This window comes from Equus quagga, chromosome 16, assembly GCF_021613505.1.
Source record: "Equus quagga isolate Etosha38 chromosome 16, UCLA_HA_Equagga_1.0, whole genome shotgun sequence".
NCBI lineage: Eukaryota > Metazoa > Chordata > Mammalia > Perissodactyla > Equidae > Equus > Equus quagga.
Genome location: NC_060282.1, coordinates 66,224,033 through 66,241,236, shown reverse-complemented (window position 1 = coordinate 66,241,236; position 17,204 = coordinate 66,224,033). Strand labels below are relative to the sequence as shown.

General features: G+C 38.5%; 1 protein-coding gene across 1 annotated transcript in view; it reads right to left on the bottom strand.

The window, feature by feature from the left end:
• Positions 1 to 17,204, bottom strand: part of PREX2 (phosphatidylinositol-3,4,5-trisphosphate dependent Rac exchange factor 2) — a 278,303-nt gene that overhangs the window by 53,621 nt on the left and 207,478 nt on the right. Inside the window, exon 35 of the mRNA XM_046642000.1 lies at positions 14,108 to 14,222. Coding sequence (XP_046497956.1) covers positions 14,108 to 14,222 — 115 coding nt within the window. The remainder of the gene's footprint in view (positions 1 to 14,107; positions 14,223 to 17,204) is intronic.

The following is a 17,204-nucleotide window of genomic DNA, read 5'->3' as shown; positions in this document are numbered from 1 at the left end:
TGATTTTCACACACTTCCTGAACCTTGCCTCTCTGCCTCCTCCATGGGCTCCTGTTCTGTACCTGTGCCTTCAGCATCTATCTTCTGACTTGCCTCACTATTCTTACTGTGCCCAGTCTCCTGGGTCATCTTTTATCCTCTCAGGGACCCAATCTGTACAGCTCTAAACTCCAGATTTGTGTATTTATTTATTTGTTCAATAAACAAATAATATGTCAGGCATGGTGCCAGGCACTGGGGATAAAAAGGTGAAGATAAGACAATATTTATCTGCAAATAACCTATGTTCGAGAGAGAGGACAATAAATAGGTAATTACAGTCCAGTGTGATGAGTGATCTAAGAAGGTTTAGCAGAATGCTTCACGCACATTAATGGGCACATTAAGAAAAATAAGATAGTAGGCAAAGGGAATGAAGGGTTTTTAAGGCATAAGAAGAATCTTAAGAGTGAGAAGAGGAATAGTCCATTGAGATCATGGCACTTAAGTCTGTGCAAAGCTATCTAATTCCCTGGAGGGGGGGAAGGCATGAGAAATGGCAGTTGGGAGGTTACTCAGCAGATACAAACAGTGGAAGGAAGGAAGGGAGGGAGGAGGGGATGAAGGAAGGAAGGGAGGAAGGAAGGAAAAAGAAAAGAAAGAAAAGAGGAGGAGGATATAGAGAAGGAGACAGACAAGGGGGGGGAGGGAGGGAGGGAGGAGAGAGAGTCTTAGCCCTTATTTGTCCTGGATTCTGCTTTGCTGCATTAGATAGAAGTGAAGAGGGAAATGACGTGGGACTCAAAAGATTTTTTCCCTTGTCCGTATCATCGATAAACTCCTGTACATCTGTCTAACCTTCCTGAAATCCTTGGGGCATTCAACAACAGGGGCTTGAGAGTAATACAAAGTACTAATCCTACACTATGGCTTTCTGGACATAAGGACATGTTCTTAATACTTTCATTAATTACTTCAATAAATATTTTTTGAGCATCTATTGAGGTACAAAGCAATGTCCCACATTTTAGGAATACAGCAATGGACAAAAGAGACAGAGCTCCTTCCATCAGGGCACTTGCATTCTAGTTCACAGGAGGGGTGAACAGGCCCTTCCTGCCCTGTACATGTCTGAAGAACCTGACTCCAGCAGGCTTTCTTTGTGGGAAAACAGAAACTCCCAAGCCGGCTCTCCTATATCTGCTTTTCTACTATAGTGGGGCTCTGGCCCTGATGTTGTTTTCAATGGTATTTCTTCACGCACACACAAGACCAGCTTGTTCCCCCTTCTTCAGAACCTGCTCTCGGCTCACTTTCCAATTTCCATCCCTGTTTAGGGAACGCACACACACACACGTGAAAGGCCAAGGCAACATCTCTCACCAGCAATTGTTTATTTTAAATCCTGGCCTATGTCCTCCAGTTCAGTGCCACTCAAGATGTGGTTCACAGGCTTAAGTAAAGAAATTGTCAGCAAGAATTTAGAAATTGCCAATTTACATTGCCTTGAGATGCAAATAGTCAAAAGCACTTGTCTTACTGAAGAAGGTAGAACCCTGGGCCGCTGAAGCGGAGCCTGCGAATTTAACCACTATGCCACTGGGCCAGCCTCCTCTATGGTCGTTTTAATTTTGAATCAGAATTTTAAAAATTAATGGTTTAACATTATTAACTAAACCAGAGAAATAAGATTGGTAGTATTTATCCACAATTTACAGGTGACAATACAATTTCACTGGATTTTTGTTAAGAAACTGCTTTTAAATCTTTTCTTCCCCTCCCATCAACACATCTCTGTGAGACTGGTTTTCCTCCACGCTGAGAGTTATTAAAACAAGCACAGAAAGAGTTTAGAGGTACGTTTTTCCCTCTGAGCTATACTGTCATTCCAACCCAGATCAGTCACCAAGCAAGACACTAGTTCATTGCTCACATGGAAAACTTTAAATATTGCTACAAGCAGTGTTTGTTCAAAGTATATGGAAAGGTGTTGAATACGAGGAATCACTATTTCGCTCATAACTTTGACTTTTGATTGTAGAATAACAAAAATGACTTAAATGGCAATTCTTTTTATTAATTGCCCAAAGAGTCTAGTAGCGTTCAAGGGTAGTAGAGCAGAGTTGAATGTGATACTGTTCAGCTAGTTTTTAATTACACATTGTACAAAAAGTTCCTGCTTCAACACTCTCACTGGAGGAAATTGGAAATATTCTGCAACTTTGTTTATGGCAGAGTTGGGCAACCATCTTTTCTGTCTTTGGGCTAAATCCAGGACTAGAAGCACAGCTGGGGCTGGACATCCGGACAATTTTCCACAATTGCCTGTATCTTCTTACAGTTTTCTGGTGTGAAATCAAATGTAGTATCTGGGTTATTCTCAGGAATATCTCTGTGCACAAATAAGGCTCTTCCAGCTCCCTTTTGCATAGCTGTTTTATTCAAGTTTCCTCTGTGTCTTCCCCACTGGGCAGTGAGCTCAGCTGCTCCAATACTGAGCACCGTGGAGAAGCCCTTGATACTAATTTTATCCTCTGCATAAGTTGCTCTGCAGGAAACCCATGAAACCCACCTTCCAAGAACCCATCTTCAGATACAAGTCTTTGTGATCAGCTCCTCTTTACACTAGGCAAATACTGAGGATCGTACGAACCTCCTCTCAGCTAATACTCACAACAGCTTACGAAGCATCACTAGCTCCAACGGACAAAGAAGGAAATCAAGGCTCAGAGATACTGAGAACTTGCCCCAAGTCATACAGCTGGTCAATGGAAGAGTGGGGACTGGAATCCAAGTTTGGCCGACTCTCCGTCCTCCAGTATATTAATGCAGCAGGCAATTCCAGATCATTAACCTTCTGTTTCTTCTCATGTGTATCACTGTATAGAAACTGCACATTTACTCCAAACCAACTGAAGAATTTTTTTCTCATGACCTGTCACTTGGCCTATTAAGCATATTTCTGTTTTTTCAGTTGGCTCCTAAGAAACGCGATGAATGTCATACCAGATCTACTAAAAATGCTTCTCTGTAAGACTAGCAAGGGATTTGTCCACCTATTATCTTCCATTCTGTTTTCTGAATGTGTCCAGTTTTACATCTGAGTTCACTGATATCTCAAGCAGATGAAGTTCAAAGTTTATACAAACTGAAGGACCCCTGAGAAGCTTTTAACTTAATCTGTACACAATTGCATGAAATATGTTGTGGATGGCATAGAACTATAGGCTTTTAAATTTGCATGATTAAAATATCTTAATATTTGAATAGGCAAATGAAAAATACCCTATTAAGTTCAATTTTATTCTATTAAAATATTTTATATTTAATTATAATGTATCATTATCAATATATAAAGATGTACTATTATATATGATATATAATGTATACTTTGATACTTTATTTTGGAATTTCATGCAAAGGACATGGCTGATAATGCACTCTGATGGTATTTAAAATGGATGCAGATGGAGTCTCCTTCACTGATAATGTGTAATATTCTATGAGGTGCATTCACGAGGAGGGCAAAAATACATTCACGAGTTCGATTCACAGTCAGATTGCAGAGATGCTTTCTTTTCTTTTCAATTAACAACAATATTACAACTATTTCAGTCCCTTTTGCCTTTTTCTTCCACTCTCGTCTTTGTCATATCTTCTTTTCTAATTCTACAGCAATGGAACTAGCACTTTTCAGAGAAAACAAATTGGAATGCTTCCTTGTCTTTTAAAATACTTTAAAATTCTCATTTTTTCCAAGAAAATTTCACAGTTGTGTTGTACCTAAATCTTTTATTGTGATTAAAATTACATTAAGTCATTTCCTCGGGCTACTCACATTAATATTGGGCTCATTCACCACTTCGGAGAAGCAGTGGGGCGCTGGAATAAAAGCGGATGCTTTGGAGCTGGAAATAGCTAATTTGAGTCCTGGCTCCATCGTTGCCAGTTGCCTGCCTTTGAGCAATTCATTTAACCTCTTTGTATGTGAGGTGCTATCATCTGGGAAATCTCATGCATTATTTTGGCTTTAACTATTATCTCTATGTTAGTGACTCCAACCTAGTGCATAGAGCTTCTTGGATGTCAATCCCACATTTCAAACCCAATTCTATTCAGTATCTTGCTGTTGCCAATCGCAAATGAGCTTCTCCTCTTGTCCGTCACTAAATCAGATAATGATCCAGGCGCCCAATCCAATGTATCTCTCCCTCCCTCTCAACACACTATGTATTCAATGAAAAATACCTTTTTTTCCTACTTCCCAAATATTTCCAAAATTTATGCCTTCCTCTCCATCTCCATTTCTGTCTGCTTAGGGTTCTTATTAGCTCTTGCCTCAACTAATTTAATAGCTTCCTAACCAGTCTCTCTGACTCTAGTCTTGTTCTTAACTAATTTGTCCTCAGTGGTACCACCAGGGTGCTCACTTTAAAATGTACTGCCTCCCCCTCCATAACCTAGTACTCATAAGTGAATCACCTTACTTATAGGCTTAAGCCTATAGCCCTCAGGGGCATCTGAGGTCCCCCGCGGCTTGTTCCTCCCCATCCCTCCTGCTTCCTTTCTGACCCTCCTCACCTATCATGGTTCTGCAATGCCTTTGCTCACCTTGTTCCCTCCCACTGAACTAGCCTCTCTCCCGTCCTTCACCCGGTGCACTAGCAGCCATCTGTCAGAAGTGCCCGTCCTGAACTCCTCAGTCTTTCCTAAGTGCTGCTCTTCTGCACAAGCTGGGCATCCTGTTCCTCCACCATGGTGTTTAGCAGAATATTTCAAAATAACCTGCTTAACGCATTTACTCTCTCTCCTTTAAGATCCTCACGGGCATATTGTCTGACTCATCTCTGTATCCCCAGTGCTGTATGCATTCCTGTACTTGCATATAAGTGCACAATAAATACTGTTGAACTACAAAGAATAGTTTCCAAAACAAAATGGGAGTGGCTGGGAAGACCTGTTCAACACCAACATTAGAGTCCAGACCATTCTCCAGACATTTGGCTGAAGTCATCATGATGTCAGTCAGGAACCCACCATAGGTTCCTGGGACCATGTTCTATGTCCTGGTTTGGTTGCCCCAAGTTTTGGGCATTTATATACATACAAACATTCATTAATCATCTATTAATAGATACCTTATACCACTGCATAAACAAAAGAGAAAAAGACAAGGTGAAAAGGGGAAACAGATACACATAAAAACAATATAAAGCATGATGTGGTAAATGCTATAAGAGAATCATACAAGGGAATATAAAGAAAAACTAACTTAGGAGAGGTGAGAAGACCTCATGGGGGGATGGCTTTTGAGGTCGGCCAGAAAAGATGAGTAGGAATTTGCCAAAGCAACTGAAATTAGAGTCATTCTGGCTGAAATTACCAAAAGCCAGGCAAAGATGTGCTTGATCTTCTTCCTGAATGACAGAGAACTTCACAAACTTGAATCTATATAAGATAGAACTTTGCCCTCAGTTCAAGTTGGGCGGTCTATGTAAGTAGGCAGCTAATTTTACAAACATAATGCTCTATTCTTCACACAAATCACCATTTTCAGTAAATCCATATTAATTTCTTCTAAGTCACCATTATATCTTCTACATTTCAAAAGCTCTGGGCCCAAGCCAAATTTCCTGACTGGTATAGGGGTAAAGCTTTGAAAGGATAATTTATAATCAGTCATTCACCTTCCATGGTACATCCACCAAACAAAAGAAGTCTGAAATGTCAGCAAAAAGGAACTGAACAAAAGCAACTGGAAAAAAATTCACTGAAAGAGCTTGAGTAGGATGCCTTGACTGACTGTCCTTGCGATCAGCTAGAAAAGTCAGCAGAGTTCAAAATAAAAATCAGTCTTGCTTCCACAAACACTGACAACTTTTCCTCACAGAGTATATTTCCCTAACTGATTCTTCAGGGCATGCTTATTTTCTCTTTGACAACTCCAGTTCTCATTGATTCCAAAGGTAATTCTGAGCCCAAAATACTTTGATCTTCTCTTTGCTTTGGTGAAAACAATAGCTTTTCTTAGCTTAGAGAGAGATAACTCTCTTCAAACCTTTCTTTTTTTTTTTTTTTTTTTAAAGATTTTATTTTTTCCTTTTTCTCCCCAAAGCCCCCCCGGTACATAGTTGTATATTCTTCGTTGTGGGTCCTTCTAGTTGTGGTATGTGGGATGCCGCCTCAGCGTGGTTTGATGAGCAGTGTCATGTCCGCGCCCAGGATTCGAACCAACGAAACACTGGGCCGCCTGCAGCGGAGCGCACGAACTTAACCACTCGGCCACGGGGCCAGCCCCTTCAAACCTTTCTTTTTGAAGACAACTTTATCTGCATCTACTTGTCAGCCAGAACATGAATATCTACTCATCCTTGAAAAATATTATCACAGTGAAGGACTTACCACAAAAAGGTGAAAACTCGTAGTTAAGTAATTCTAACCTCATTTGTTGCCCTGATCTAAAAACTGCATTAAAAATTCCTTGAGGGGCCGGCCCTGTGGCCCAGTGGTTAAGTTCTTGCGCTCTACTTCCCACGAGGCCCAGGGTTTCGCTGGTTTGGATCCTGGGCGTGGACATGGCACCACTCGTCAGGCCCGTTGAGGCGGCGTCCCATGTGCCACAACTAGAAGGACCTACAACTAAAAATACACTACTATGTGCTGGGGGGATTTGGGGAGAAAAAAAATAATAATGCTGATTGCCATTAAAAAAAAATTCCTTTAACGTAAAAGTAAAATAAATATTAGACATGATTACAACTTCTCAAGGGCAAATGACCAGTCTGAATTCAGATCAGGATAAGTACAGTCTAGATAAATTAAATAAGATTACACGCATAGATGTATGCGCAGCTCTATCACATTCTCAGAAAGCAATGGCTGCAATGTATGATAGAATTACAGCATTCTTCAAATAAAGAAGAGATATGTTGCTCTCAGAAGTGTCACTATAATTTCAACTTTATCTGATCTTGTCTCATGTTAAATTTATAAACCTTGGCTATGCTGATGAATATTCTGGAGAGAGGTCTCCAACAGAGCCAGCATCTGTACCCTTCAAATGGCCCAGAATTTTCTGGATATAAAATGAAGCAGAGTGGGTACTGGAATAAATTCAACGAAATGATAAGACCACAGAAAAAAAGAGAGGACAAATACACTGCAGTTACTCTGACTTCCAATTCAATTCTTTTTACGGTACTTATGAGGTACCAGGCAAAGTGGGGAACTAGGACCTGGTAGCCCCCAAATGTATTGAGCAAGGCAGGTAAACAACCCACGAGCCAAAATCAAACAAATGAAATCAAAGAGGTTGTTAAATTTTAAAGAAGAGAGTAATTAATTACAGCTGAGGCTAGAACTGAAGATAAATTTGAGGTGGATCCTAAATAATTATATTCTTTCAGCAAATGGAAACGCAGCTGAAGTGTGCCCTGGGTGACAGCAGGTTAAAAGAAGGTGGAGAAGAAGTGACGGTAAAGGAGGCAAAGGTGGGCACACGGATTCTGTTTGCACATGTGTTTCACATCCCTCTTCCTCCCGAATTCCAGCTTCCGTAACATTTTATAATTTCTCCTTCTCTCTTTAGGATTTTCACACATACTGTTCTCTCTGCTAGTTAAGACCTCCTTCCCCACACCTTCAGCTCCCATCTCCTCTCCCCTAAACACTGTAACCCCAACTCCTCTTTCAGATCTCTGCACAAATGGTACTTCCTCAAATAGTTCATTCCTGAAACCTTCAACTGTCTTCCCATCCCAGTTCCAATTAAGATTGATGCCTTCTTATAGGCACGCATGGCACTTTACACTTTCCTTACATTTTTTTTCACATATCACTATAAATTATTAGCAAACATTTTGTTGATCATAACCCACAGATAAAATTTTCTTGGCAGGCAGCAACCTTGTCTACTGTGATGCCTGCAACATGAAGCGCTGTCCCTGGCACTTGGTGGGCACGCCGGATTTGTCAAATAAATGTCAGTATCCACAAGTTCCTTTAGTTTTATACTGTGTGAGAATTTGGTACTTAAGTACAACTTATATTTTGTAAATGTTAGATCCTTTATATATGTCATATATAGGAAAGACGTCCAGAAAACTTTTAAGCGTTATAAACTAATTCAAATCTTTGTAGATTCAGGTGTTTCCTCTTGTTATTAAAGAATCGCTTCTCATAGAAAACAAAATTTACAACTCTGAAAACTGTGGTCCTAATCTTAAAACAGAAAGAAATGGAATATACACATTTAGGTTACAGTGAGTCTTAGAGAAACAGAAACATGGATGCATCTTAAGGTATAAAGAGATGGAATTTGGCTGAAAGGCAATGGAAAACAAACATAAAACTGCCATAGAGGAGACAGATATGCATCTGGAATGTTGCTGGTTAATTTAAAGAAAAACCACATCACGTAATAACTCTAAAAGCTGCAGCTTTATAAAGAAAAACAATTGAAGGACAAAGGCATTATTTATATTCTAATTAATGTTCTGTCTCTCTTGCTCTCTCTCATTCTCTCTCTCAGATTTTTATTAAGTCCATATTCTTATTGACTTAAGGTAGTTTCCACACAGCTCCTCACCAACTGAAGCAAAATTTTCCATTTCAAACTTGGATATACTGTTTGCTATCCAAAGAAGGAATGGGAAACAGGGTTTTACGAGTTCAAGCCTCTGCGGCAAGAAAGAGTCCAGATGGGGACATGTGCATTCTTTAGCCACAAAGGCACATCTTAAGAGAATATTTGCTTTAAATAATTTTCTTGTTTTCTTTCCGTAAAGATGATGAATTTACATTTAGAAGCCTCAGATCACAGCCCTAAAATATTCAGTGTGAAGCTGTCACCCTTACAAAACAATAAATGATCTCAGTTTACAACTTGTTTCCTTTTGACTTTTCTGTTTTATTTTACTGTTGACTTTATACTGAAAATAATGTTGAAAAATAATAACCTAGCCCCCTCAAACTGACAGGAGTGCTTGGATACAAGGAATATTGTTCACATTTACATTTATCTCATTAGTCACTGTGCAGTGGTGCTTTTTGCCAATAAACAGGATGCATTAAAATGGAAGGGTTTGGTAATGATGAATTACATTTATATAGGGCAGGGAAAAAATGAGGCTAATGGGTATGATGGCTCATGGCCAGAGGGAATAAAAAGGAAAGACTGAAGTAGAAAAGAGAGAATAAAATAGTGTAAGGATGGTAAAGACGGGAAATAAAAATGCCCTTCCTCCTGAGTTTCTCGCTTAGAATTTCTGAGTTAAACACTTGACATGCTGTAGTTCTTAAGAATCAGAAGGAAATCCATCAAGAACTTTTACCCGACTTGACACCGGAGGGTCTACGTTGGAAACAGCTGGTAAACATTTTTGCTGGCTCAACCTTGTTCACTGGGGGGTAACAACTAAACCAGGGTGTCATCAGGCAGCCAGTGTCAAGAGCTGTTTTGCATGTGGCACAGACACCCCAGGAGCACTGCCTTGTCCCTATTCCCACAGAGGCTGGAAGAAGAATGGTCAGACCAGCCAGCTGGCTTGGCTCACTTCACTGCTGCCTCGTGAAAATGTCAATCATTTTGAATATTATTTGCAATAGATGCATGAGATACAAATGGACAGCAGTAATTCAATAAAACCTTTCCAATGGCTTTTGCACTGCACTTACAGTAAAATCTAACCCCCTACAGTGGCCTACAGCCCTGCCTAATCAGGCCTCTGCGCATATCCCTCAACATGTCTCATCCTTCTCAATGTGTTAGAATCCCACCCCCCAGCCTCCTCTGTCTTCCTCAACGGTGAGCAGCTTATTCCCACGGTCAGCACACATCAATTCACTGTTTTGGGAAAGATCTTCCCCCAGATTTTGGCAAGGCTATCTCCTTGTGATTCAGGCTTCTGTTCAAATACCACCTAATACTTAAGTCATCCCTAACGACCCACTCTAAATGTCCAACCTCCTAGGATAGCGACTTGATTTAGATTTTCTTCACCGCACTTTTCACTCTCGGCAATACTTTGTTTATGGAGTTGTTTATTTGTTTATTTCCTGTCTTTCCCATTCTCATAAGAAACTTCATGAACAATGAATGAATGAATGAAATGAATGAATAAATGAATGATGGTACAGAATCAGAGAATTAGGGGCACTTGGTAATATGTGACGCCAAAACTCAGTAACAGAGAATTTTTTCCCAGTGCATAATGTTCACTCCATTCACTGAGGTGGTCTAAAATAGTATGAAAACTATAGACTTTAAAGAGGAAAAAAGTCTTTGATTTAAGTCCTTGTTTCACCACTTATTATCTGGGCGAAGCTGTGTAAGTTTCCCTTAAGGTGGAAATGATAATAGAATCTCACTGGTTTATTAAACAATCCATATAACTCACCTAGCATTGTGACTGACTCAGTATGTTCTTAAAAATTGGCAGGTATTATAGTTATCATTATCTTTTCTTTTAAGTTGAAAATTTTTTCCACCTATTCTTTGCTGTTCTGGAGAAATTTCTATAACCAGAGTGAAATCTATTATTTCTCCTTGTCCAGCATCCTTACCCTGTACTTTCGGTGACAGTCCATTGGTCTTTTGTGATGCCAAGCCCACCCAAGAATGGGTAGGTAACTTGGGTCTGGCTAATGAGCCTCTCCCCAGGTCCTCTGCTGGAGCTCTCTGGTGGTGGTGGGGGGGGTGTGGTCTGCAGGGGAGGGACACCTTCTCTTCCTCTTTGAATGCAACACTGGTCTGTAGTGACCATCTTTACCCAACTATGAAATAACTCTACCTAAAAATCAAGCCCACAGAGAGGAAATGAGTACCAAGAGATAGAGAGAAAGGAGATCTTGAAGACCTATACCCCTGGATCTAGCTGTGCCTGAAGCAGCCACACTCCTTGGATATACCTATATATATATAAGCCAACATGTTATTTTGTTTATGCCAGTTTGAGTTTGGCTTCTGAAACCTGCAATCTAAAGAATGGTTTCTAATGAAATAATAGTTTATTTATGTATGTCTGTTTATTGTAAGGTTAAGAGGGAAAAAAGGCCTTTTCTGGGTCTAACTAGTAAATAAATAAATTAACATCCAGAATGAAATGGTTTTCAGTGAAAAGTGTTAAATAGGCTCTAAGGCTATGAGGAACTAGCAACACCTGAGGGCTATTTCTTTTAAGAGGGACAATAAGAGCCCCTTTAGAGAAATGGTCACCGTTGGCATGTGGCTCTGAAAACCAAGAACGGACTGACCAAGAGCAATTTTAGAGTATTAGGGGTTATGAAGTAACTGGAAAAAATAAAGAAGAAATTAACGCCCTTATTCAGAAATAAGCAGGAAGACGAGGCATTATTGGAAGCAAAGAGGAAGACAATTGTCTTCCTTTGCAAAGGAAATCTAATATTCAACAAGTAGGATTTATAGCAGGTAATTACTGACAAGGGTACCTAATTTGTACTGAGGAGTTTGTACTTTTAAAAATGCGTTCTCCAGGAAAGATGCATTAAAATGTTCTCTTATGTGAAAAGGATAGCATGCAATTAATACACACGCTGTTCTTCAATAAAGAATCTTAAACATCTTGTCACGTGTCTGTTCTATATGAGTAGACATTTCTTTTTTTAAAAAAAGATCTACAGGTGTGAATGCTATGTCACATCCCCACTTCTTTCTGCTAGTTAAACCTAAATAATTTAATGCAAATAAACATACATTCATGGAGAGCTTCTTATGCAAAATACTTTGATGAATACAACAGGAAACACCAAGATAAACTCATCGCTCATCTCAAAGAGTTCATAACAGAATAAAGATGAGAATCTGTACACATAACTATCATCAGGGAGAAAAGCTGAATTCTACAATAGAGCCATAAATAAAGTACAATGAAGGACTGGAAGAGTGACCCGACATTTATTTAGCCTGGGGTGGTGGTTCTGAAATTTGAGTGTGCATGAGAATCACCTAGAAGGCTTATTACAACAGAGATTGCTGGACCCCCTCAGGAGTTTTTCTAACAAGTTCACAGCTGATACTGAGGCTGCCAGTCTGGGGAATCCTACTTGAGAACTCCTGACCTAGGGGATTGGTTTTCAATTCTGGCTGCACATTCGAATCTTCTAGGGAACTTCTAAAAGAATTAATGGCCAGGCGTCATGCCAATCCAATAATAAAAGAAAAATATTTTATGAACAAGACTCCATTAGAACTGGACATTGAAGCATATGGACAGCAGTTTTACAGACAGTTGGAAAAAAAAGGAAGCAGATGTTAAGCGAAGGGTGAAGAGTGACGGAAGGAGGAAACGACAGGACATGATTAGAAATGAGGAGAGTACAGCATGGCTGGCACATGGGGAGAGAGAAGAAATCTTGGGTCAAGTCATGGAAGATCTTGACTACAATGCCCAGGAGCTTGTGACTCCTTTGGGGCAATAAGAAATCACCAAAGTTCTTTGAGCAGGAGATGACATGGTAGACTATGCTTTAAAATTATTATCTGGAAGCAAAATCTTGAGTAGATTAAAACAAAATGGCTCTCAGAGACAAGGAGATGAGTTAGAACGCTACAGCAATGGTCTAGATCTGTTTTCTCAAACCGGACTCTAGAAGGTATTCTCAGGGCCACATGTTCTATACAAATGCTTTCATTTCATAGCTTTATTTCAAAGATAACCTAGGAACACACTTCATCAGTTAAGATGTGCTGACACCATCATTTCTCTTTTGTGCTGACAATGCTCAGCTGAAAAATTTTCACAAGACTGGATTTAAGCTTAAGCCAGTGTTTCTTAGTCAGTAGACATACTATTTAAGAATTCAAGATTAACTTTTTTTTCCTCCCTGTGAAAGGAGTCAGTACATTATATGCTCTTGGGAAAACAGGATGCAGACAAGGTAATAAAATCAGGGCAGTCTAAGCGACAATTTTAGTGAGAATCTTCAGGATCTCCAACTACATTTTAGGAGGAAGAGAAAACGAGTAATTGCAAAGATGCTGGGGGCTTTGAGGCTGAGCGCTTCAGAAGATAAAATGATGGAATGAAGTAAAGAACCTAGCAAAAGGGACAGGTTCGTGTGAAGCAGGAGTAGGGAGACAAAGCATTCGGAGTCGCAGAAGCCTACTCATTGGTCAGAACCACAAGAACCAATGCCTCCCGTGTCAGGAGTTTCAGGAATGAATTTTTCCACAATTTTTATCCTTATTGTGGACAAACCCAAAAAAGTCACTGAAGTATTTTTGAGTTCTTAAGGCTTAAGGTAGAACAAAAATATTAGTAATTCTAAAAGGTGAGCTGTCAGCAGAGTAATTTATAAAAGGGAGATATATACGCTAATAGCTTGTTGAGAATTAAAGCTTCTGAACTATAGTACATTTCCCCTTCAGTTACTGTGGTTAATTTTCCCTGTCACTGATCATTGTACCAGTAACATTATTTTTAGAGGAAAAAAACAGTAACACACAAACATTAATCTATGTATTTGAAAGTAGACACTTTTCCAGTACAAAGTACGTGTCACATCTTCCATGTTGAACATATTCTTCTCTGTGTGAAGGTGGCAGCTGTTTACAGGTGCATAGAGGACCTTTCCCCTAATACCCTGAACCTCCCAGGGGACGCCACTCAAAAACATGTCAGTGCTTTCTTTCCCGGAACTGGTCTACTAAATACTTAATCTCTTCCTTTTATCTTCTAGAGAAATTAAAATATTTGCAGGAAAATTTCCATTTTTTTCTTAATTATTTTTATTTGGAAAAAGCACACTCAGTAGAATACCTGAAATGTTAAACCCTAAATGAGAGGACTTTATATCAAAAGAAATATCATTATTAATTATCTAATACAATGAGTAATGCCAAAAATTCTATTCATGTGTTCCTGTCAAAAACATGGAAACTTATTTAAAAATAAATTTGAATGGGGCCAGCCCGGTGGCTCAGTGGTTAAGTTCATGTGTTCTGCTTTGGAGGCCTGGGGTTTGCTGGTTCGGATCCTGGGTGGGGACCTACACACTGCTCATCAAGCCACGCTGTGGCAGCATCCCATATACAAAATAGAGGAAGATGGGCACAGATATTAGCTCAGGGCTGATCTTCCTAAAAAAGAAAACTTGAACGATTACATACCTGAGCTTCTGGTTATATTGTCTGACCTTTTCCAATGAGGCTGCATTTATCTGGGCTTGAAATTCTTCCACCGAAACGTTGTCTCTATAATAATATCCTTCCATGCTCTCCAGTGCTGTATAAACAAGTAAATGTACTTTTCACATGATTTGAGAAACCCAATTTCTCCACCTTTAGTGTAACCTTATTATCAGTAAATGTATTAAGAAGCACCAAATATGAACACATATGCAAGAAGCTATTTTTAACCACTCCAAAAATGAATGAAACTCATTCTTCTGCTCTCATAACAAATATCAAACATTTGGTGATTATCTTCGTTACATAGGCAAGGTAATTTCTAATTTAAAGTCTCCTACTCTGAAAACATTTTGTACACATTCTTTGTGAAGCTAAACTCAAACTTCATATATATTATTTATATTTATAAACACACAAATGCACATATACACACATATACACATACATACATTACATATACATATTTATGTACAAGAGGCACAAGTGTGTATTAACATACATAAAAGTAAAAAATAATGAAATAGTCACTCTCCATGTATATTCACATTCTCTTTCTTGGTATTACACTAAATAATAAGTACAGATAAACCGAAAACTTAGAATACTACCTCTACTCCAACGGTCAGTTAATTTAGTCAAAAATAGATAAGCATAAACATGTAATTAACTTCCCATTAGTTTTCAATATCTTTTGATTTTTATAGATTTCCTTCTGTACTAATATTTTTGGTTAAGTGTTTCTTTTTCCTTTAAACTTTATGAGGTGGCACTTTTTGCTTACAGAAAGGAAAGGAATCACATGAAAAAGCCTAGAAATACAAGATTTCCTACGGAAAGGTCGCCAGCAACAGGAATGGAATGGTTGCAATTTGGAAATATAAATTATTTTCCTTGAAATGCATTACCATTAATGAGCTTCAATTTTCAGTAGACTATTTCAAAATTGATAAAAAAAATTAACCTTCTTTCAAAACTGCTAAATGCAATAGTTTCTAAACTAAATAATAATCTTTCCTTAAATTGAGAGAAACATCACCACTTTTTTGGGCAAAAATAGGAAAAGTCATTGCTAATTATAGCTGTGCTCTATTTTCTAAACTAGTCATATTTCTAGGGCACTGAAGAAACAACAAAACTTTTAGAGTATTGCTAAATTTGAAATTTTCAAAAGTGGTATGATTGGCTTATAATTGAGAAAAGCATTTGTGGAAAATGAGAGAGAGTGAGCTTACTACGCTTAGTACAGGAAATCAAATTTGTGGGCTTGTGTCAAGGATTGTTCGTTTGTTTGTTCCTTACGACTTCTGCATTAACTAGAATATTTGCAATTGGTTCAGCAAGCTTCTGGTCCTGAATATACACAAGAAATGAAAGGAAGTCTTCCTGGTAAAACGATTCTCAAATACATGCCACATTCACTTCCATAAACAGGATGCTCTCTGTGAAAGGCAAATATTCCAGGATTCAGTCTATCAGCAGTCACACTTCACTGTGAATTCCTCTTACTAGTTGTAAAGCAAATAATGAAAGCCCTTGCACTGGAGTAAAACCACAACTTCCGCTCCTTAGTAGCTGTGTGATCTCGGGCATGTTAATTAATATCTGATCCTCAGGTTCCTCATTTGTGAAATGGAAAATAAGAGTACCTACTAATTATGGTTCTTGGGAAAGAATTAAATCAAATAATAGTATTAAGAGAGCCCATGACCATTCTAATCATTTATTGAATGTGTTTTCTGTACTAGGAAATATGCCCAATGCCCTACAGGCATCATCTAATTCAATTTCCAGGAGATCTAGATTATGCACAAATGTGCTTAGCCAAACAGGAAATTTGGGGAACTAAGAGGAGGGTCCACATAAGGACACTTCAGTGGGTGATTTCAGACCAGAAAGACTGAAAGGGGAACACCCGGAAGGAGTAACAGGGGACTCGGCGTGGGGGTAGGTGGGACAAGAAAACACTTGGATCTAATTTTTATAAAAGTCTTGATGGCTCAACTTTGGCCGGAATATCTAGTCCTGCTCTAAAAGCTTGTCACAATGTAAAAACAAATCAATATTTTCATGACATTTCTTGACAGTATTTCCAAATTAACAACAGTCAAAATTCATAATCATGTAAAATTTTTTTACAAACTGAAAAAGAGTCTAACAATTTTGCCAAAAGTCTCAGCAAAACTGTAGGGCACATGTATGGGTTGTGGGGAAAATGAACAAAAAACATTAGTTCTGTACTTAAAAAGTAAACTTTGTAAGGTAAAGGAGGAAAACAACATTCCTTACTTTAGGTGAGTAGCTTGGTTATTTATTGTTATAAAAAAAAGAAAATGGAATGACATTTTACCAAATTAAATTTGTATTCTCAGCAAAAGTAGGTTAAATATATAAAAACGTTCAAACTTCAAAGTTTGACGTCTCTTTGGCATTTTCCCATCTAGTTTCCTTCATTCTCATCCATTTAATAATATACTTCTTAAAAGTAATATTGACATATTTGGTTGAATAAATATGTAATTTACTTAACAGCATTTAATTAAAAGCAGTATTTGAAATACTACTTGAGTTTGTGTGTTTGCTTGTTTTACTTCTAGGATTCTTGAATTCCAGGAAACAAAACATTCCATTAAATTTAGGCAGTCAGCAAAAAAGGAAAATGTAATGAATGTTAGAGAAAATTAAAGATTGAATTATTCTAAGACTGAAAATGAGCTGCATTTCCACTCACTCAAAGTACATTTCAAGGCTTTTCCAAGAAAAGGATTAATCAGGAAAAATACAGAATCTGTGAAGAACAATTTTAAGAATCGTTTCAATCAACTAACACCTCTTCTGATAGCACAGTGACACTATCGGTTAAATAAGGCACAGCATATGCCTCGTTACAGCTCCCCAGAAATGGTCACAGTTGGTCAGAATTCCTCAGAATTAGTGACGATTTTTGTGAGGAAAGCAAGTTTTCTCCATCCCATTGTGACCAACATGGGGAAAGGCTGTGCCGCCTTTTAACGAGAGCTGCGTTCACATGTTCAGAGACCGACTCCTAACATTTAGGAAATCTCAATTCTGGGAATTA